Genomic DNA, 24,074 nt, shown 5'->3' on the forward strand with positions numbered 1-24,074 from the left:
CAGACAGTCACCCAGAGGAAACCCACGCAGACACAGGGAGAACACACCACACTCCTCACAGACAGTCACCCAGAGGAAACCCACGCAGACACAGGGAGAACACACCACACTCCTCACAGACAGTCACCCGGAGGAAACCCACACAGACACAGGGAGAACACACCAAATTCCTCACAGACAGTCACCCAGAGAAAACCCCTTCAGACACAGGGAGAACACACCACACTCCTCACCGACAGTCACCCGGAGGAAACCCAGGCAGACACAGAGAGAACACAACACATTCCTCACAGACAGTCACCCAGAGGAACCCCACGCAGACACAGGGAGAACACACCACACTCCTCACAGACAGTCACCCAGAGGAAACCTACGCAGACACATTTCATTCATTAAAATTTGCAGAATTGCTTTCTCTTCAGAGAATGTGTACTTTCTGTCTCTTTGAAAATGATTTTAACGTCATTTGACCTGTGGTGTGCCACCTTTTTCATGCCACTTTAGGGAGCCATCTGAGATGTGGACCAATTACAGGGGTAATGCAGTGATTACGTTTCTGTTCAGCAGCAAGGACACACAGCACTCCAGTGTTCAAAGCGCTACTTCAGTTTGGCCAAAGAGACGTCACTTTGTCTTAAAACATTGTTTTCATTTGAAGTTGCTTGCTGTTTTAGGAATTACTCAAGTCAAGAATTCACGCCTCTCCAGCCTGGAGGAGGTCTGAAGCATTTTTGACTGAGAAATCCTCCATTGTACAACCTGGGATATATGACCTCATGTTCATAGCCCAACAAAAATGGTCCTGAAGGGCTTTAAACAAGTCTTTGTAACAGTATTTTCCACCATGTTTTTCAGGGGGATAGGTTTATATGCACCTCATTTGAATGCAAGCCGGCTTAAACCTACTTGAAGTACTTCTAGACAATTCTGTTGTAGAAGCCTCTGAAATGTAATCCATTTGAGAAGAATCTAAAGCGTAATATACACACACTCCATGGTCGATTTCCTCCCTCTGTCCGTGTGTTTATCCCTCAGTGATCATCCAGACAGATGTTTAGATGCACGGACTCTTTTGGTATATCCGATTTTACCACACATTGTCAAGGACTTTGGAGTGTGTTTGTGTTTGTACATCTACATACCTACATATGTGCATGCATTTGAGGCACTATTAGACCTGAAGACCTTTCACAGCAGAAATACAGCATGCTTCAGTGAACAAAACCATCTGGTACCAAGCAAGCAGAATTTCGGCAGTGCACCTGCGGCTAAGGTCAACTCTACCGCTGTAAAGACTGCTGTCCTACTTTACTGAGGATAACTGGTTCCAGACACTTAGAAGAATGCCCGGTTTGCATGGTACCACTATTCACAAATCTTCATGGTCTAAGATATTTCAGTTGTGGGATGCTTTGTCAGTAATGTACTGGGGAGAATATGAGAGCCAATATGAAAGTCTTGTTTAATCTGGGTTATTCATGTTGTAGGCCCTAACAAATGAAAAAGTGAGCAACAAAATAATAAACCTTCCAGACACACACCAAATATTAGTACATTCCGGAACCATCCACCACAGTGGCGGATGCTGGTCTTTCAAGGAGGGGAAGATCAATTTCAGCCTAAATCATAAAATGTATTTATACATTATACATTATATTCTACCCTCTGTTCCTTTTCAAGAAAATGATCTGTGACCCTGTCGTACCTGTCGTTTTTTCCAGGGATTTGACCTAGTGACTTCTCAATGGCCAGCAGAGCTAGGCTGCTTAAACGGCCTTGGCCCATGTGCTTTGTGACGGGGGAGGGTCTCAGCAGCACCCGCTGGTCAGAAAGTGCAATAGAAGTCAGAAAGAGTGATAGAAGTCAGTCTCCAGACACAAGCAGCTACAAAAAAAAACCCACCAGAAATAGAAGCTCGATTTGTCACTAGTCGTTTTTAACAAAGAAAATGCCGCTAAGAGGATTAAGAAAGTTTCCGGTTCAACTCAGAACAGAATGAAAATTTAATGCTCCCACGGATCTTTACACCAAAGGATCGCTGATTCGCTCATTTCGCTGTCAATCAAAAAGGCATTCAGCCTCAGACAGATCATCCTCAGACATCAGACATCAGACATCATCATGCAGAAGCTGAGCATCCGGGCCAGCCGAGGCCAGCCCACTGCCCCATAGACCCCCAGAGACGCTGAGCATCCAATGGGCGGGACAAGGCCCAGCATTTATCCAATGACTTGTCTTGTTTCGCTGCACTTCGCTGCTTCGCTATTGAACTCTGTGGACGCTCAGCGTCCTCACTGTTTAAAGCACTGTGAAACTGCGGGAATGATTGAGAGGAAAGCTGCGTCTTTACCAGCGATAAGAAGCTGATTCAGAACAAAAGTTGAGCACGTTGTAGTGCATATTTATTCAATGACATGTACACACAACAGTATATATTTGATCACTTATTTTTTGACATTTTAGGGGAAGCTGAGCTTCCCTTGTAGTCTTAGAGCAATCGCTCCTGATCCACCAAATTACCAAAGGGCCAAATGTGTGACAGCATTGCAATAGATTTACACAGTCATGGTAAGTGAGTTTTCCATCAGCATTGAGCCATGAAAATAGAGCCTAGGCTGTTCCAAGGGTACATTTTTATGTCATATTTATATATGTGTTTATATGTGTATATGGATTTCCTTTGCCAAAGCTAGAGTAATAGGATGTATCTTTTTTTCTCAGACTGTAAGATGGCTGAACTTCTCCCTAAAACACATTCAGGGAAGAAAAAAACTGCTTTTGTATAGTAACCATGGAAATGTACAGATTTCCCTTTTCCTCTTTTCCCAGCTTCAGGTTTTATAGTAAAGGCACAGGTCTATTATTAACAGCTGAGTTTCCACAAAACCCAGCTTTTTCACACATTTGCGAGGCAGCGAGGGTGTGGTGCCATCGCCGTGGTTGATGTTAAGCATTTGACGTTGCTGGGTGACATCTCTTCAGGGACAGCAAGGGGCCACAAGTGTTGGAGAACATGTCCAAATCGCACATGTGTGTTGCATTGTTTGTGTGTGTTCCAGTCACGGAACGAACAGACGCTGAGCTCTGGAGCAACTGGCCGACCTTCCAGCCCACTCCGACTCGCAAATTTAAAGGCTGTGGAACACTGTTCTGCCCATCTTTTCATGTTCCCTGTTAAAATATCTCACATCTGTCCTGTTGCCTCGACCCAAAAGTGAGTGGTTCACCAGTGCATAAAAGTGGTCTACCCAAAAATGTTAATTGCTATATGGCATTTCAGTATAAATAGACACTGAAAAAAAAACGCTGTCAAACCTTTCTAAAAAAAGAGGAAGTGCATATGCATCTCTGCTTCTGAACGCCTCACAAGATCCGTTTTGTTGTGTTTACATTCGAAGCCATATGGAAGGAAAGAGGAGAGGGAAGTCAGTGCTGGTCACTCGGGACGTTCCCCAGAACTAGTTTGTTTGATATAAAGTGCAAATGGAGCATGGGCTAAACTTATGATTTCATGCACCACTGTATTCCCCCCACGGAATCTAGCCTCTAGTGTGAAAAGCTGCCATGTTTACTGCAAAGGCAGAGAGAGCCTCCACTGGCTGACCGCATGCGAAGGAAGAAAGGTCTTTCCAGTGATGGCAAGAAGGGATCCTCTGAGGATGTTTAATTCCATCCGTTACATTTAGTTTAGTTCCGATTACCCAGCCTTTCATCAGAAGCACTCTTTGTTTGCTTTGGTGTTGCCACCAGGCCGTTTCTGGTCACCTCAGCTGTTTGAGAAGGAAACTTTAAGCCACATCTTTCTGCTCTGCCTGCGAAAGCTATGGTGAAAATCTGGCAATACTTCAAGATGTTACAGCCATGGAATGGATGGACTTTAGCCTCTTGGTTCAGCTTGAATAACTCATGTTGGGTGCGCAAAAAGGAACTGGTTGAGCCCTGTGGGTGAGAATGTACAGAATAATAATGAAAGTATGATGAAAAATTGTGACCATACTCATATTTGTTATTCACACCGATAATTTACACTTTAACTCTGCAATAATTAAGTCTGGAATTACAATTATAATGATTGTTATTCATGTTTATATAAGTGTCACAGTTACACAACTCCAGGGTCCCATGGTTGAGGGTTTGAGCCCCGCTCAGGGTGACTGTCTGTGAGGACTTTGGTGTCTTCTCCCTGTGTCCGCATGGGTTTCCTCCAGGTGCTCCTCCTGGATTGGCTACTCAAAAGTGTCCAAAGGTGTGAGTATGTGTGTGTTGGTGTTGCCCTGCGAAGGACTCACGCCCCCTCCAGTGTGTGTTCCCGCCCAGTGGCTCCGGGAATTAATTAATAAAAACAAACACACACACACTGAATGATCACTGGATTAGGACACTGAATGATCACTGGATTAGGAAAACATACCTTCTATCTACCCTATCTACACTCATTGTCCATTCACTCAGCTCCACTGACCACAGTTCAGTTCCACCCTGCTCTTCAATGGTGGGTGATGGATCATTATGTGCACTGCAGTGACACTGAGTGGATCAGACACAGCAGTGGTGCTGGAGTTTTTAAACACCTTATTGGACAGAGAATAGTACACAAGAATAGAATAGACCAAGACAATAGATGAGCTCCTGTCACTGACTTATCATGAGGTAGAGTGAACAGTGAATAGACAAAGTCTTTAAAAACACAGCACAGAATGATGTATGATCCACCACCCAAACCATACTTGCTTTGTGGTGGTCCCTATATATAAAATATCATTTATCAGTGATGGCATAAGTAAAGAGAAGAAAATTACCTCTTTCTTTCATTATATCATGGCAATTTTCAGTAAAATGATTGCGACTTTTCCTTTCCTTGACTGCTCCGCCACAACCCCGTCACTTCAAATATAACTCAGAGTCCTACCTCTGTTCATCTAGCAGGGGTTCTGTCTTCTAGATTAAAGCAGAGTCCGCCCAGAACCCCACTTCAAGTTCCAAGAATAGTCTCCCAAACAGCCTCTCTCTTCTGACCATATGTCAAAGACATGATCTGAGGTTGCACAACAGTAATAGAACCCAATAGACAGTGTGCTCTGGGTCAACAGGATTAGGCTGAAGAATGTGGGATGGTTCCATACAATGCACTGAAAATGTCTTTAAAGAAATAAGTGATTGTTTTTCTGTGTTTATGCCCTAAAAGAACCGTCTTTGGCACCTCTGTCTATCAACAGTTGAGATGGTTTAGCCGTAGTGCAGTTTGTTCTCTTGTCCACGATTTTGGCAAAATGTTTACAGATGATTTGTGGATGAGTTAAATGCTTTAACGTCTAGAGAATATTTTTATGACCAATATGCAAATGACTAATTCTTAATGCTTCACAAGAGACCAGCTACTGAATTACACCAAATACACCAAAAGCCATTGCCTCTGCCAAACGGAGCCGGTGTCCGAGTTTAGGGGTCACGCTCAGTGATTTATTGGCTTAAGGGTTAAGGTCATTGATATTTTACATCTGTTGTTTATAACACATTGGCAGTAAGGCAACATAACAGGACTCCAGAATGCACTGTGCACTGGACAGACGCCAATGGGATATCACAAAGTATATGTTGCTCATTCTCTCTCGCTCTCTTTCTATCTCTTCCATGTGCCTCTCCCATAGATTTATAAAGGGCCTCCTCCCTGAGGTCCAACTTTGTTCTTGGACCACAAACTACTGCTTGGGAATAGCTGAGGTCCACTTGTGCAACCCTCAGCGCCTCGAAGTGTGACATTTGGAGTTGTGTTTCTGCAAAGCAGCTGTCTTCCAGCACTTCAGCTAGTGATGAGAACCACTAACAGGGGCCAGGCTGACAGTTTTGGACCAGGCTGCTCCAATAGCCTCAATGTGCATTTTATTACCACTCCGTTTCTTGCATCAATAACAGTCAGATATGTTCTCGCTGCCACCTTAAATGGACTGCTGCACTTCAGCATATTCCTGATTGATACGGACAGCAGACTTTTCTGCTACGTTTGTGTGTGTCTGTATGTTTGTTTGTTTCACTGGCTGTTGTTCACCTGTAACACTTCATTTCAAGTCATGGCATAATCTCAGATTTGAAAATAAATAAAATAAACTTCTGAAATGGGAAGTTTGTCCACAAATATAGCTCCACAAACAGCGCAAAGTCTACGTAGCCAGTTCGGAAATGTAGCATGAAAGTGAAAGTTCGATCCAGTCTACACAACAAATATTTGCTCACAGTAGTCCTGGCACTTCACAGTGTTTTCCAAAGAAATGCAAATGCTAATGGTTTTATTTTGAATGCGACCCAAGAACCACAATGGAACGATCACTTATTCATCCTTATTTTTTCCTCATGAAGGAGCATTTCTATTTGAAAATGAAACGTTATTTTCTCCGAAATTTCATGTTCATGTGTTGCACTTCTACTAAAAGGCAGTTTGTGTTCTTGTTGGACTCTCGGCCTTGGTTGGGTGAAGCGTCACAGGGGATTGATACGATCTTCCAATGATAAAGGCCAATGCTCAGGCTCCTGGAACACTTGGAAAAGCCTACATCCTAGATATAATCCATCCATCCATCCATTACCTGTAACCGCTTATCCAATTCAGGGTCACGGTGGGTCCATTCAAATGCCTTGAATGGACTAAATATTGATTAATTTTGAGGGTTCCATTATCACCTTGCTTTTAACGAATGCAAAATATTCCTGGATCAAACTGAGAACAGTCATCATTTCTCTGTTTTTGTATGTTTAAAGAAATGTAATGTTAGCTTTTTGCTTTTACCACCCATTTCAAATGTTGTTAATGACATTTAAAATATTAACCACTGCCAATATATTTCCATTGCATTAATATATTCACTCATTAATTTTTTGTAACCGTTTGAGCCTTTTCCAGAGCCCACACCAAATCTTTGAGTACAGTCTGGACTGGGGGACATTACACACTCGACCGGTCACTCACATGGTCACACCTATTGGGCCCTCTACTTACCAACAACTGGAGGAAACCCACACAGACAGAGGGAGAACACACCACACTCCCCATTAACAGAGACCCACAACCCTAGAACTGTTTAATACAAAGGGAGTGTTGAATAAATGCATTTGTTATTTGTATCTAACTGTTTTCAGTTTCTACAACTGGAAGACACAAGTTTCTACTTCAAACGACACTGCTAACTACCAGGTGATCACAGACAATCCAGCTGGTTTACTCTTCAAGAATAAGATCGACAGAAAAACCCTCAACGTTGATCCTAAGGTAAGAACGTGTAAATTGGTTTTGAGAACTTTGTGAAACAAAACACATAAATATGGTTAAACATAGCATCATCTGTATCACTGTAACAATAGTAACGCATCACTCATTGTAATTGTAATTGTAATTGTAATTGTGTTAAACAAACTCCAGTTGAAAAATACAGGGGTTAGACAATGAAGCTGAAACACTTGTCATTGTAGTGTGGGAGGTTTCATGGCTAAATTGGAGCAGCCTGGTGACCAATCTTCGTTAATTACACATTGCACCAGTAAGACCATGTGCATCCAATGGTTCAAACATTGTGTCCTGAAGGCGGTGCCGTGTATCAGGACGACAATGCACCAATACACACAGCAAGACTGGTGAAAGACTGGTTTGATGAACATGAAAGTGAAGTTGAACATCTCCCATGGCCTGCACAGTCACCAGATCTAAATATTATTGAGCCACTTTGGGGTGTTTTGGAGGAGCGAGTCAGGAAACGTTTTCCTCCACCAGCATCACGTAGAGACCTGGCCACTATCCTGCAAGAAGAATGGCTTACAATCCCTCTGACCACTGTGCAGGACTTGTATATGTCATTCCCAAGACGAACTGACGCTGTATTGGCCGCAAAAGGAGGCCCTACACCGTACTAATAAATTATTGTGGTCTAAAACCAGGTTTTTCACTTTCATTGTCCAACCCCTGTAGTTGTTGGAGAAACACTGTGAATCTGAAACTGTAACAAACCTATCCTGAAATAGCTGATTCTGCCACTGTGTGATGTGAGGTTGTTTGTTTCTGTCACAAAAGGGAACGTAATATCGTGCCATCTCAGAACAAGACTCTAGACTCCTACTTTATTTCTTGGATAACACATGAGGTACACAGTCTGACCATGTCATATTACTTTAGCCCTGAATTCCAGATGAAAGCATTTCATGGATTCCATACAAACAAGCAACAGGCTTCCACTGTGGAGGCGTGCAAAATTTTTCTTTTTTAAACTGAAGTTTATTTATTTATCGTGAATTATATGCCCACCCAGGCTGGACGGATAATGGACTGGCACTGAGGAGCTGTGCTGTCATTCCAGCAGTTTCCATTCGTGAATTGCACATTTCCAGAATGTGTGTCACATCAAGGCATTCAGAAAGTCATGACGGTTGGAATCCAGACAGAATCGGACTTGGGCGAGGGTCCTGAGACAGGTGCTTCCTCTGCCTCTCTCTCTCTCATCTCCGCGCTGGTCTGACCAAGCATGTGAGAATGCGTGGTGAATTCTGGGCCGGAAACCCATGCCACTCTGGTCTCACTCTCTGTGCCCGGGGGCTGTGAGGACGGACTATTTTAGTAAAAACAGCAGCGCTGCAGACGGGTTGCTTTGAACGCGAGCTCGCCCAGGCTGCCTCGTTGAGGGCAAGATGGCAGAGGCCAATTTTGCCTGTGGTCGAGCACGCCCCGACCAGGCCAGCTATTAAAAAACGAGGCTCGAGAACCCAGACACTGAAACCACCCCTGCGCCCAGAAAACCCAGCCCAGGCCCCTACCAGCCATGACCTCATTGCCCATCTGGACACTTTCCTTTAGAGACAAAATGGCAGATCTGTGGAGTCCTTACACAGTGATGGACTCTTTGATTAAATAATTGTGCCTCGTGCCATTGTCAATCAAGACTTGACACTGGAATAAAACTTTGAAGAACTGATTTTTTTTTCAAAACTTGATAACGGAATTCAGCCAAGACATTAATTATCAATAGAAAAGCTACAGAGATTGATACAAGGAAAAAGTAAGGCAATTGACCATTAGCAAGTAATTGCTATTTTAACAGTTTAATAGTTTTGTGATCAAGTGATTTTAAGGTTTAAGAGGTCAACAAAAGACAAAACTTACTAAATCAGAAAACAAATACCAACACTGCAGTGGTGTTCTCAGTTATTTCATTTACTCAGACTATCCCTTTACTACACATTAAATACTGGAAATGAAGGTTAATGTAACATTTAAAATGGTAGCAGCAGGATTCTTACATAAGTGGAGAACTGAGCCACCAATCTTTGCATTACACTCGGGTTGAAAGAGTGAGCAAATCTACAACTTAAAAAAAAATGTTGCTAATATTGGACTAGCGACAGGTGACTGTCTTTGAGGAATCTGGTGTGTTGTCCCAGTGTCCTCTTGGGTTTCCTCCGGGTACTCCAGTTTCCTCAAACAGTCCAAAAACACACTTTGGTAGGTGGATTAGCTTCTCAAAAGTATCCATAGGTGTAAGTGTGTGAGTGAATGCGTGAGTGTGTGTTGACCTGTGAAGAACTCGTGCCCCCTCCAGGGTGTATTCCCGCTTTGCAGGGTAGACAATGCGCTTACAGACAATGAATGAATTAATGAATAATTGGACCAACTCCAGCAGCACTGCTGTATCTAATCCACACCTACGAACGCTGAGAATGATCCGCCACCCAAATCATACCTGCTTTCTGTTGGTTCTGATCATTGAAGGGCAGGGTGAAACAGGACAAACAAAGTATGTAGAGAAACAGATGGACCACTTCCTGTAATTGTAGAGCTACAAAGTGCTCCTGTATGGACAGTGAGTGAAGAAACAAGGACGTGGTCATAATGTTTTGGCTGATCTGTGAATATCATGTGCCTTAATTCTTTTTTTTATTGCTCCATAAAAACTGCCCCCATATCGGAAATATCTCAGAACCCAAAGCCCACTTGGCTGTGATGTCAAACTGGGTTTGGGTGAAGTATGCATTCCTTCATCCTCAATACTGGTGGTTGGAGGTTAACTCACAGGTCATAAATCAGCGCTCAGTCAGTCTGGTTGCTTGCTTGTTTGTTTGCTTCCTCTTTATCAGTGTTAGGTTGCAGTCAGCATGTTCCTGCCCTCCTCTGTTCTTGCTGAACTCAGGAAAAAAGTCTTAATAGATCACCCGTGTAAAAAGGTAGTCTGATAAGTTCCATCCGCCTTAAATCTTCTGACACACTTTGTCTTTAATGAGACATTACAGCTGGCAGTAGCTTTTTTTATACAGACTTTTTGAGTGGAAGGCTTCTGTGAAGTCACACCCAGAGTAAAGCTGAAGAATGTACTGATATGGATATTTTATACCAGCGCCAATATACAGGGTGAGTCAAAAGTCGCAGGACACCCTTTTATCTGAATACACACCAGTAAGTGATGAGTGTGGGCGACATCTTTTAGGCTACGTAAGGGACATGGCCGCCATCTTGAAAGCCACCATTTTGGTTCAAGGGCAAGTTGCGTGGTTTTCCTCCGGGTGACTGTCTGTGAGGAGTGTGGTGTGTTCTCCCTGTGTCTGTGTGGTTTTCCTCCGGGTGACTATCTGTGAGGAGTGTGGTGTGTTCTCCCTGTGTCTGTGTGGTTTTCCTCCGGGTGACTGTCTGTGAGGAGTGTGGTGTGTTCTCCCTGTGTCAGCGTGGATTTCCTCCGGGTGACTGTCTGTGAAAAGTGTGGTGTGTTCTCTCTGTGTCTGTGTGGGTTTCCTCCGGGTGCTCCGGTTTCCTCCCACAGTCCAAAAACACACGTTGGTAGGTGGATTGGTGACTCAAAAGTGTCCGTAGGTGTGAGTGTGTGTGTTGCCCTGTGAAGGACTGGCACCCCCTCCTGGCTGTATTCCCGACTTGCGCCCAATGATTCCAGGGTGGCTCTGGACCCACCGCGACCCTGAATTGGATAAGCGGTTACAGATAATGAATGAATGAATAAAATGTATAAGCGAGGAAAATTGAGCAGTTTCTATATTGGGGGCGGGGCTTGGGGGGCAGAACAAACTTTTTCAGCAGGTGTCAGTATTGTTTAACAGCATGAACATGACTCCCTTAAAAGTAACAGTGACATGACATACATTTTTCATTTCAGCTCTAACCCTCCTGTTTTTTCTACAGGTGTCTCCAGGAGACAACTCGACCCGATCTCCCCTCCACTCTGACCTCTACATTCAGGTTGTCATCTATGACCACTTCACCAGAGAGAAAGTCTAAGCCATTGCCTGAGGCACACTCTGCAATTAAAGCACATTAAAAAGCACATGCAGCCTTTAATCTACATCTACAAAAACAAGTTGTTTTAATCCCACGTCTGCTGCATGCTTCAGCCTTAACATCAGGCTTAACATCTGGGTGTGGAATTGATGCAGTGATGGTCAACTTGGACTTTGTGTCCTAAAAGCAAAAATGTCAGAGAGGAGCCAAGAGTAAGATTCCTCCGATGGTTCTGGTCATAAATATTTTAAATAGTTTAGGAATATGCAGCGAAACAGTTTAGGGATTTGTTTGTTTGTTTTTGTTTTTATAAATGTATCACAATCCTTCCATACATTCACAGTAGATCAATATGTATACCACCTTATCTATAAAAATAGTTTGTTTAATTAAAATGATATAATTACAAATTTTACCCAATTTTCTCCCTCCATTTCACTCGTCATCTTTTTCAGCCACTTCCTTGACTCTTTCAGTAGCACTGATGCTAACAAAACATCATCAGATAGCTCAATGTACTTAAGAACAATGCTGTAATGTCAGCACACAGACGTTCACACCGGTCATCATCATGTAGTGGCCAGTAGCACAGCACACCACTACATCTAATTAAATAGGACTAATTATGTTCTCTTTAAAATGAAACGAAGGTCGGTTCATTCCAAATACCTTTTATTTTTAAAGGCTAAGCACCACTTAATGGACCTCCATGAATATTTCACGTTATTGTAGTTACTGACATATATAAGTATGAATTAAAATGAAAATAGCAGCTTAATTTGCTTTAAAACTGACAATTTTATTAAATTGACGGAAAAACCCGAGCTCGCTACGGAAATTCTTGAACGCGACCGTGACGTCACTGGTGGACAACAGCTGAACAACGCCGCGGTAAAACACCGTTATGACTGATTGTTATGACAGTATCTAGCTAGCTAAATAACCAACATTATTCATGACAATAGCCTAGCAATAAGCTAAACTCAGATTTAGAGGTACCGTTATTCTTGTAAATGTGATCGAAGTCGAACTCGAATTCATCCGACACTATAAACCTCCGTAATGCAGCTACGTAGCCGAGTATAATCTGAGCCACCGAGTTTAGCAAGTCAAGCTAACATTAACTAACACCAACTAAAACAGGCGAAGTGAGTGTCCATACCCTGTTTACCTCCATGTTACAGAGGCTCTTGAACACCTTTCGTTGGTGTCCTTACATGCCCATATTGTTGGAAAAGCGCCAGTGAAATGAGCTACAGATAACGGAGTGAGTGGATGGTCCTTTCCAAAGTGCCCGTTTAAAGTGGACAAATTTAGTCCATTTTCTGGATATTTTGGGATCTTTGGGCCATTTGTGCACAGATGTCCCACTGTACATTGAATGATTGCAGCCAAAAACAACACACCTTTTCCTCATTTTGCATTAAATTAAGCGCAACTTCTAGAGTTGTTGTCCACCATCTACGTCACAGGCAAGACGCTGTTTGACTGGAGAACATGGCATCTGTGAAGCTGCTTTGTAACAACATCGGTTGTAAAAATCGCTATACAAATACATTTGATTTGATTCGATCTGACACTGATCAAACACATTTGTTGAACGACTCTCTAAAGTACATCCACATTGGCTGCGAAAGGCAGCACGGTAGAGTTAATGAAGCCAGTAATGAAGAGCAGCACTGTACTGAATGACAGCGCTGGCTGTATACTGTTTGTCAACTGAAATATCCAGTTTAATTCTGGGTCAAGTTCATCCTTCTCTTTACACGCATCGTAACAGTAACATTGCACTAAATGGTTCATCATCACATGTAGTGCACATGCAGTTAGAATTCCAGAACAATTCCATTTAATGACAAGGCAGACATGCAGTGCTGGGTGGCGAAGAAACTTTGCACCCACAATTAAAACGTTTTAACTTTACCCTTCAGCCACATGAAAATGGTGAGTGGTTTACAGTGTAAACACTGCCCTTTCCAAGCTTTAAATGTGAAATCATACAATTCAAACACCTACACATCAAAACAGCAAAGGGGTGCATGCGCGTGTGTGTGAGTGTTTGTGTGTTTGTGTGTGTGTGTGTGTGTGTGTATGTGTGTATGTGTGTGTGTGTGTGTGTGTGTAAAAGCAGAAAAGAAACACTCAATAATCAGCTGTTAAAATCAAAGGTGCATAGTAGTGCATTGATTCTTTAAAATACTTCAAAGTTTGTGGACTACATTCTGCCTAAATAAATGTCCATAAATGCATGTTTATGTGTGTATGTGTGTGTGTGTGTGTGTGTGTGTGTGTGATTGCACACTGAAAAAACAAAAAGAGGACTCCTAAATCAACCAATAGTACATGGTGGTATGTATGAAAATTTAATACGCATGTGTACATAAAAATACAAACATTCATTATGATTCAGTTAATGACATTTTAAAGTTTTCATTGGCTGATATTTTAGCCAATATTATTAAACAAAGAACACATTGCCCAAATATAAATATACACCTCACTTACCAAGCTGCTAAGAGACATGCTCGACTCGAGATAGCATTTCAGTTAGCATTAGCACATCAGTGGTAGCTAGCATTCCAGCTAGTGTTAACTTAATGTGTTAGTATTAGCTGAATTCCTAGATGAATTAGTGCTACTAAAGTTGTGGGAAAAGAGCCTTGAGCAAAGGCTGGAGCCAAACAGACACTCTAGAAATTTCTTGGGGAGTTTTTAAGCAAAAGAATTTACTTACACTTAGTTTTAATTTACTTTGCATCAGATATTTTTCAGGATACATTCACCAGAGCTTTAGGTACAGAACTGAAAAGTGTCATTTCTTTCAGTTTAAGGCTCTACTGCTGAGGCAGCTGTTCACTCCAGGTCTTGGTCCAGTTCAGGGTCTGTGCTTCATGGGAGAATTCCTTTATATATATATATATATATATATATATATATATATATATATATACAGTAATAGTGTTCACAGTTTGGAACTGAATCCTACCTCGTTAAACACAGTCGCTCAACTGTACATACCATTTTACAACCAATAAAAACAAACACAGAGGAAGATATAGAGTAACATGAAGTGACACTGTTGTGCTGGGGCGAGTGGATCAGAAACAGCAGTGCTGCTGGAGTTTTTAAACCCTGTTTCCACTCTGTGAGACACTCCTCCCTCGTTGGTCCATCTTGTAGATGTAAAGTCAGAGACAATAGCTCATCTGTCGCTGCACAGTGTGTGTCGGTCGTCCTCACACAGGACGCTGTCGGCTGGATGTTTTTGGCCGGTGGACCATTCTCAGTCCAGCTTTTAAAGCTTTAAAACTGAGAGCTTTCAAATCTCCAGCAGCACTGCTGTGTCTGATCCACTCATACCAGTACAACTCACATTAACACACCACCAGCACCACAACAGTGTCACGCAGCGCTGAGAATGATCCACCGTCCAACTCACACCTGCTCTGTGGGGTCCGGACCATTAAAGAACATGGTGAAAAGGGGGAAAACAAGGTATACAGAGCAACTGTTTGACTACAATTGACTCTGTAATTGTAGAGCTACAAACTGCTCCTCAGTGGTCATTGGAGCTGAAATATTGTACAGAGGGTGTAAAAATAAGGCGGTCATTTTAATGTTAAGTTTCAGTGAAGGGTTCTGACCCAGTCCCTCTGTCCAAATCATATCTTGATTTGATATAACTCCCCTGGCACCAGATATCTGGATGGGTCGATCATTTCCTGCCCCACTGGGCCTGAAAGAACCGTAGTGACAGGGGCTATTCAGAGGCTGGAGCCTGGGGCAGTGCAGGGCCATCCGGACCAGCCTCTGCTGTACAGGATGTGTCTGCTCAACACCATTGAACATAACAAAACCAGGCTGAGAGCCCTGAATGCCCCCCGTAAGCCCCTCATTCAGCCCCTCATCCCAGACACACAGCTTTGTTGAGAGACATTTCACGGATCTTAAAAACAATCTAAACCAGCCACCCCCCCCCCCCCCCCCACACACACACACACACACACTCACACAGACCTCATTGGTCAGTGAAGGTCGGTGAAGACGTGAGCTGTAAATGTCTGTTTTGTTTTGTCTGAGGGGTACAGTGACTGTTTGTTTGTTTGCTTTGTTTGGGTACATGTTGTCTGTGAAAAAAAATGAGGTGCTCTCTCTCTATATATTTTTATCAGTATCTTTTATTTTTAATCTATCTCTCTCTCTAGTGCTCTCTCTCTCTAGCTCTAGCTCTCTCTCTAGTTCTCTCTCTCTCTCTCTCTCTAGCTCTCTCTAGCTCTCTCTCTGTCTCTCTCTCTAGTTCTCTCTCTCTCTCTCTCTAGCTCTCTCTAGCTCTCTCTCTCTCTCTCTCTAGCTCTCTCTAGCTCGCTCACACTCACACACACACTGCTTTTATAGTTTCTCCCTCACTGTCTCCAGCCTTCTATTTAACTCTATTTCTCATACTACTTTCTCTCTTTCCGTCTCTCTCTTCTGTCTGTCCTTCTCTTTTTGTCTCACATTCTTCCCTTTTCTCCATCACACTATCTTTTTCTGTCTTGCTTTCAAATTTTCTCATTCTCTTTTCCTTCGTTTCACCATCTCTCTCTCTCCCTCATCTCTTATCTCCCACTATAGTCCCCTCTTCTGCTCTTTCACTTGTCTCTTCTTCCTCTACTCTGTTTCTTATTCTTCCTCCTTTGACTCCCTCACATTCTCTATCCATTCTCACTATCTCTCTGCTCCCCCCCCCTCTCTCTCTCTGAGTGTGAGATTTGGACCCAGACAGCAGCGCCCCTATATATATTTTCCAACCAGCGCGTGCTTTTTCTCCTCAATGAGCGAGCGTGTGCGCGCAGGGCTGCGATTGGTTGTCCATTCAGCCTCGGCGTGGAGCTACAAAACCAACACAGCGCGCGCCCCCCGACACATTCACTCGCTCGCTCGTACACACACACACACACGCGCGCGAGCGCGCGTGCACCTCACTACCAGGAGCTCGAGCCTGCGTTTCAGTCCAGTCCGCGTCTCGCGCTCAGGTGATGCGCTCTCAGTGGAGGGGGAAGCGCGCTTTGGAGCCTCCGTCTCGAGACTAGATTTATCCTCCCGCCACAGACACACACACACACACAAGTGAGCCGCTGAAGGAGTGCGGCATGGCCTCGTGTCGGCGACTGTTCGCGCTGCTCGTGTTCGTGACCTGTGCGCGCTGTGGACGGTGCGCGCGCCTGAAGGAGCAGCTCGCCGGACTGAGCGGGCTGGCCCTCGCGGAGCTGGGATCCCCGGAGAAAACGGCACAGGACACGGTCTCCGAGCACATGCAGATGCTCTACCACAAATACACGAGCGCGAGCTCTCCGCTCAGGGACGGGAATACGGTCCGCAGCTTTAAAGCACAACCGGGTACGTACTCAGCGTGCACTGGGAACAGGCCGTTTTAATTAATAGTTAATAATTAATAATAATAACAACTGCATTTAAACTTTTGACTTTTCTAATATTTACTTTTAACCAGGAGTAAGTCTTTTCACCTGGTATTGGAACATTTCTGTGAGGATTTGATGGCATATATCCATGCGAATATTTATTTTTATGTTTGTGATCCAATGGTGATGTAAAGTTCATCTGCTCCACAGCCCCAGTGCTTGTGGTGGGTTGTACACGCTAAGCTTTGGGCATGGTGACCTTCGGCTCATGTGCAGCTGCTTTTGAATTGAGACAGATGCTATACGCTCTGTGCTGTAGATAAGCGGTAGGCTAGTGGTCCCTGATGATGAAAATGGAAGTGGAAGATTGACTGCAATGGTTTAGTGCCCTGTGGAGTTTATCTTGAGGCACTTCCTAGAACCAGATTAGGCCTAAACCAAAAGGGTCAGATACCAGACAGAGACTAAACCTATACTGATTACAACACTGGCCCATAATCTACATTTTCCTACCAGAAGATAAACTGCACAGTCCAGGATTAGGCTTAATCCCTGTCTGGAGACTGACCTAAAAAGACTAGGTTTACTCTGTGGACTGTGTGTGTGTGTGTGTGTGTGTGTGTGAGAGAGAGAGAGAGAGAGAGAAAGAGAGAGAGAGAGAGAGAGAGAGAGAGAGAGAGGTGGAAATCCACCTGCTTCACCTATCTGTTTCCTCTTTATGCAGTTAATATCTTTGCTGTTGTCACTTGGTTATGGCGCCGATCCTAGGAGCTGTAGATCAGAGGTCTATTCTCTAGTGAATGGATGGGTATTCATTTGGATTGGGTGGTCATTTAGTGCTTTCTGGACTTCGGAACGTCCCCTGAACATTCCTTGCTGTTCCTTTGGGTCCACTGTTGTGTACAGGACTTTAAGAAGACACCTAGTGCAGAGAGGACAGTCAGGACATACAACAGCAAATACACCTCACTGTGCAAAAGCTATAGGCTCCTGAGAAAATGAGAACGAATAATTAATAAGCTATTTATCTGAGCAGTAAGAGTTTATTTACTTGAAAGCATAATAATTCTATAATATTAGAAGAAATCTAATGAGATTAGAGTGATATTCTGTGTGAATGTGTTGGTTTTACTTTTCCAATCCCTCCTAGTGTCCGTCCAGTCTTATCCGAGGTTATCATCCGATACCGAGTGTTACTGGATCATAAATACTTTATTATGTTAAATCAAGAGTGCTGCCGAAAACAAACTGTTGTTCACAACAAATCAACTACGGTTTAAGGCAAAAAACTCATTTTAACTTTAAACTTTTAACTTTATAAAAACAGACGCCTATTGAACAATACCTGGGACCCTACAGAATTAAGCCTTTGCCGATTGGACATCCTAGAGACATCAGTTTGTTGCTGAGCTTGGCCTGAAGTGTTGTTCCCCAGAGGAGGATTAAGCCTGATTCTGGTATAGGCAAAATTTCCCTTCACATAAATCATCTCTATACTCTATACAGGAGTAGGCTTAATACTGTCCCAAACTGACCCAAAGAGACTAGACTGAACCTTGGGGCTCTTTGTGTGAGGTGTTGCAACAGCATTCTCTTCATGTAGGCCTAGTTTAAACCTAGCTACAGCCCTGATTCCTGAGAGATACTGTGTAAAAACGCTATATCTCCTTGTTAAACAGCACACTTGGAAATTATGAGGTGTATATAATGTATTTTTATAGCCTACGCTTAGAGAGCTGCTTCGTTATTAGCATTAGCCTGTCTTGTTTTTCTGAGCTGCCAATCCCTACTGGTGACTTGTGGTATTGCATTAGATTTGTCGAGGCAAACAAGACTTTGTTGCCTCCTGTCATAGCTAGTGAATTCAACTAATTGAATGTGCACCCACTGCAGTTATAGCTTTTTAAACGTCCAAACATAGCGTATAAAATCTCCATAGAAATCAATAGAAAATGTACATCTCTGGAGCAACTGTACATAGTCTAAGTTTAGGTCGCCATACCCAAAGATAAGCATCTGCTAGAGGAATTCAAATCACCACTGGGCTGTGGAGAAGTGGGGCCTTGTTCTCTGAAACGGTGGAGCTCCATCAAATGCCATCAAATCCTCAGATTTCCAACTGTAGTTTTAAACCTTAATAATGTTCTTGAAATATACCCTGTTTTAATACTGTGATATGGACGAGATCTCTATAACCTGCCTATCTCCATCCAGGGACCATCAACAACAAGCATCTTCAGATCTTCAACCTAACTTCCCTGGCCAAGTCAGAGGACGTTCTCTCTGCAACTCTGCACTACCACATCGGGGACCTGCAGAACATCAGTCGCGGCTGCACCAGGCCCAAGAGCTGCCGCCCTGGCTTTCGACGCCAAGCTCACATTCACCTAAGCATCTGGAGCTTTGCCTCCATGGCCAACAGCACCAGGACTCTGGGCCACTTCCTTATTAACGTGTCCTCAATGTACCGGGACTTAGTATCTTGGCAGTGGAAGGACATCACCCGTGCGGTCAACCAAGCCAAACATCACGACGAGCTTCTCATCGGCGTTACCATCGACTCCCAAGGACGACAGCCTCGGAAAAAGCTGTTGTCTTACATCTTGGTTTACGCCAACGACTCGGCCATCTCGGAGCCTGAAAGTGTGGTCAGCACCCTTCAGAGGCACAAAGGGAACCTAGTGCCAGGTCTTCACAAACTGGGACTACACAACCGTAACATCTCTGGTCCTCACAGGACGAGGCGCTCGGCCAGCGTTCTCCTCCCCCTGCAGAACAACGAGCTGCCGGGTCCTGAGTACCCTTATGAGATCAATACCTGGGACGAGACCAGCCCTTACGACCCCATTGAGAGTAAGCCAGCCAAACGTCCTCGCAAGAAACCACGCAAGAAACCAGGTCACAAGAATCCGCTGCTGCAGTTTGATGAGCAGACCATTAAGAAAGCCCGGAAGAAGCAGTGGAATGAGCCCCGGAACTGTGCTCGGAGATATCTGAAGGTGGACTTTGCAGACATTGGCTGGAGTGAGTGGATTATCTCCCCCAAGTCTTTTGATGCCTATTACTGCTCAGGATCCTGTCAGTTTCCAATTGCAAAGGTAGGTCATTGACGTATGGTCAGCACCTTTCTTCACAGACTATTGATCCTGTCTTTATCTTCCTTAGGATTGCGTTTCGTATCGGGAGAAAGTCGCTTACTCTGTGAGCTCAAAGCTGTTTATTTGGACAACCTTTGGAAGCAGAGTTTCAGTTGTGAAACACCACAGATTGTGATATTTTTTTTTTGCTCTGAGACACAGCTACCTGCTCTGTAGACACACACACACCAAATCAGGGAATGGGACAAGGCCCATATATGACATGGATAATCAGCTCCACCTAGTGGTGGGTTGATGTCAATTACAGAGACGTGGGGATGGAGTACCTTGGCTTCCAAACACGCTTTGCATAGGAATTCATGATAAGTAACACTTCAGTGTGTGTGTACTGCAATTTGATACATTTATCTCCGGATATAATCCCACATTAATATTCCCACCTCGCCGGAATGTGTGGTGGCATCAACCTTGAAGTACAGAGGTTGTTCAGCTCTCATGCTTATATTGTTCATGGAAAATCCAGGGTACTGTTATACCCCCCACTTTTCAATTAACCTGTAAAGAGGGAGTCTCTGCTCTCAGGTACATTCCAGAAAAAACTGTGCTACTGCTTGAGCAGAGCTTCCCTTCTCAGTACTGCAGAGTTCGAGGGAATTCTGATCTCCGTTTAATGACTTCTGATAAACTGTCTGCTCTCTTCTTTCACTTCACAAGCCTGTGAGGATCCGTAATCACCTCCATGGCTCCTACAACATCCAGGAGCTGCTCGTTCAGTGTTAGTAGATAGTTTGCCCTTCTTTGCTGCAGTAACAGATGTTGGAATATTCCTGTGAGCCACGGAAAGTTAGTGTGGTCTAGTGCTGGTGTTGTATATACCCCAAAGTACACAGTCCTGCTCCAAAGCTCAGTGCTGGGGGTTTTAAACCACTGTGGGCAGTTACATGGACTGCAGCTGTGTATGAGCACCCCTTTTCTTTAGTGATTATACAAAGCTGCAGCCTTAAAATAACTATGATGCTTCACTGACCTGTAATAGGGAGAATGGTGCCTTGGTCATTGCTACTCTGGGCTCGGCCCTGCAGAAACAGCACTATGTAACTTAGAAGAAGAGTCTACCCATTGCTATAAATGTAAGGCAGGGTTGTGCATTAGACCGAAGCTTTAATCCCAAGCGACATACCGTTTTTGATTATGCTACAGAAGATTGGGGAATGCAGTGGCTGTATTGTTATTGGTCTACAGAAGTGTAGTTACCCAAGTCTGGGTTAAATCCCTCACAGAGAACAGTGGGGGTAACCCACTACACCACACAAACCACGTTATGATCTTGTCTAACTCTTGTGACCATTTGTATCATCCGCAGTCTCTGAAACCCTCAAACCATGCCACCATCCAAAGCATCGTCCGGGCGGTGGGCGTAGTCCCCGGTATTCCTGAGCCCTGCTGCGTTCCCGAGAAGATGTCCTCCCTCAGCATCCTCTTCCTCGACGAGGACAAGAACGTGGTCCTCAAGGTCTATCCCAACATGACTGTGGACTCCTGCGCTTGCCGGTAATGCCTTAAAACGTCTGGACACTTTTCTTCCCCCATCAATCTGATCCCCATTTTGCACTGGACGAGAGACTACACCGCTGTAGCCACCTGGAAGATGATTTATTCCGTGAACAGACTTTAAGGACGTGTTTGGTTCTGGAAGATGGAGGTCTGAAGGGAACTCGCATAAGCCCCCCGAATGAACAAAGAGTCGCTCCTTATTAAGATGGTGTTTCTGAACTTTTAATGAGACCTCTTCCCTGAGCTACTGGACAAGTAAAGTCTTACCGTTGTTTGTCCTCAAGGATCCAGGGATGAAACTCTCACTGTCGACCAACGTGAATTGGTACAGTTCTTCTTTGCTCTCCTTATAATACTGTTACTCCTATGTCATGTTTACTTTAACATATCAGTCATTTTCTTTGAATAATCCTATCTATTGCTGCTATAAACAAGAGGTATATTTTACTCCAAAGCAAAACCGTGAGCTTGAGAGGTGTTTCTGTGTTTTGAAACAGTGCCCAGTGACTAACTCTAAACTGTACATTAATGATGCAGTAAGCTATTCGTAGTAATGTCTTCGGCGGGGATCAATTCTGAATGTTTTTGTCAAAAAACTAAAAGAGAAAACAAGTTGGTGAAGGTCGTATTTATTTTTACTGAGGAGTTTGAAGCAAAACTGCTCCATGGACACATCAAATGTCACAGTACGGTCCTTCCACCATCAAGATGACCTCGATTGGTGTTGCTCATATTGATCTATAGTTTTTGATAGCGTCACCGTGCGCTTTCAGCTGCCTTCAGAACAATATTTCACCGTGGTTCAGGTTGCCACTGATAATTCAATATTAACTATTTGGATACTGCAGTACACTTCATGAGCAATTATGAGTTTATCAAGTTCTCAGAATATATCACTGCTGTCGTGTAAAAAATTTGTAGCTTGATTTTTTGGCCTTTTGCTACATTTTGAAAACTCTAGTTCAAATTCTGTGATGAGCGGACCGGCAGAAACGGCCCAAATTACGTAGAACAGAACACTGTTTGATGGACTTCCGCAGTACTTCACCTGTAATGCCGTTAAAGTCCAAAAAAACGTCTGCAGATGAACCCCTGTCTGTAGCTGTTATTTCTGAATGGAGCCAGTTTGACCAAAGTAAATGTACTGTCTCTAAACCAAATAACCATGAGGTCTCACACGCCACAGAAACAGGTAAATATATAAGCCTAGAGATGTGTATATGTTGTATATTGCTCATGTGATTCTTGTTAAACAAACTGAAGTGCCTTAGATACAAAATGATGATGATAATCATGAAAATAAATGAAGAAAAGCTAGTGCGAAAGGTGTGTTCAGACATAAGTATTGTATTTACATTGCAGGACATGGTTTGCATTGCTTTTTTTTGAGTGTGTTATGAATATTTTCCATTTTTTTGTCCAAATTATTTTCAGTAATTTCACTAACTTGATGCTTGGTTATAAATGTGATGCTGTGTCGTACAGTCCCTCTGTCCTTTATTTTTGCTCCTGTATTGTTGTATTGATCTGAAGCCAATGCTAGAACGAGTTCTAATGCATGATAATAGATCTGTGTTTTCTAGTTGGACATATTATACACAGCCTTAAAATGTGCAGTAATATATTCCACATCAATCCCAAACTGAGGCGTATCTCGAGCACTCCTTCGATATCTGTATAATATATATTTTTATAGAAGGGCTTTCTCTCACACACACGGTGTAATCTATTGTGTAAATGGAAATGTTAGGCGAACGTTTGTGCTTGTATAATAAGCTTCATAAGAAATTATATTTGTATATGGAAATGACCTTTAAAATGCATTTATTTATTTTCTGTACGTTGCAGACCTTGCCGTTTTTTCAGGTGCAAGGAAAGCCTTAACTGAGCTGGGATTGGAGCCTTAATAAACAAAGCATTGATGTCGCATGATCGTTACGGATGAACATGTTTTCTGTAACGCACTCTTTCCACAGACCATCAATAAAGCTGTATATGTTTCAGTCTTCTGCATTTTTCTTATGAACATCTATAATGTTATCTTTATATGATCCAGGTGTTAAGATGAATATAGAGAGAATGTATGTATCTTTACACTTATATAGCGCCTTTCTAGGCACCCAAGGTCGCTTTACAATCCACACACACACTGGCGAGAAGAGGCAGCCAATCCATATCTGGGCTCACCCACATTCACTCACACAAACAGACAGACATTCATTCACATAAACACTCATTCACTCACACACCAGGACATTTATTAGAGAAGCCAATTCACCTACCCTCCATGTTTTTTGGACTGTGGGAGGAAACCGAAGACCCCCGGAGGAAACCCATGCAGACACAGAGAGAACACACCACACTCCTCACAGACACTCACCCGGAGGAAACCCACACAGACACAGGGAGAACACACCACACTCCTCACAGACAGACACCCGGAGGAAACCCGCGCAGACACAGAGAGAACACACCACACTCCTCACAGACAGTCACCCGGAGGAAACCCACACAGACACAGGGAGAACACACCACACTCCTCACAGACAGTCACCCGGAGGAAACCCGCGCAGACACAGAGAGAACACACCACACTCCTCACAGACAGTCACACGGAGGAAACCCACACAGACACAGGGAGAACACACCACACTCCTCACAGACAGTCACCCGGAGGAAACCCGCGCAGACACAGAGAGAACACACCACACTCCTCACAGACAGTCACCCGGAGGAAACCCACACAGACACAGGGAGAACACA

General features: G+C 43.6%; 2 protein-coding genes across 2 annotated transcripts in view; both read left to right on the plus strand.

Moving 5' to 3' along the window:
- LOC136679552 (cilia- and flagella-associated protein 299-like) overlaps positions 1-11,593 on the plus strand; it is a 109,532-nt gene extending 97,939 nt beyond the window's left edge. The window contains exons 5-6 of the mRNA XM_066658148.1: positions 7,132-7,261; positions 11,162-11,593. Of these exons, the coding sequence (XP_066514245.1) occupies positions 7,132-7,261; positions 11,162-11,257 (226 nt within the window). The 3' untranslated portion in view covers positions 11,258-11,593. The remainder of the gene's footprint in view (positions 1-7,131; positions 7,262-11,161) is intronic.
- Positions 11,594-16,181: 4,588 nt separating this feature from the next.
- LOC136678764 (bone morphogenetic protein 3-like) lies at positions 16,182-23,297 on the plus strand. The gene is made up of 3 exons (XM_066656895.1): positions 16,182-16,636; positions 18,874-19,757; positions 21,121-23,297. Exons 1-3 carry the CDS (start codon positions 16,390-16,392, stop codon positions 21,310-21,312), a joined length of 1,323 nt encoding a protein of 440 aa, XP_066512992.1. The 5' UTR covers positions 16,182-16,389; the 3' UTR covers positions 21,313-23,297.
- The last annotated feature ends 777 nt before the right edge of the window (positions 23,298-24,074 follow it).

The sequence above is a fragment of the Hoplias malabaricus genome, chromosome Y (assembly GCF_029633855.1).
Source record: "Hoplias malabaricus isolate fHopMal1 chromosome Y, fHopMal1.hap1, whole genome shotgun sequence".
In the NCBI taxonomy this organism is placed as follows: Eukaryota; Metazoa; Chordata; class Actinopteri; order Characiformes; family Erythrinidae; genus Hoplias; species Hoplias malabaricus.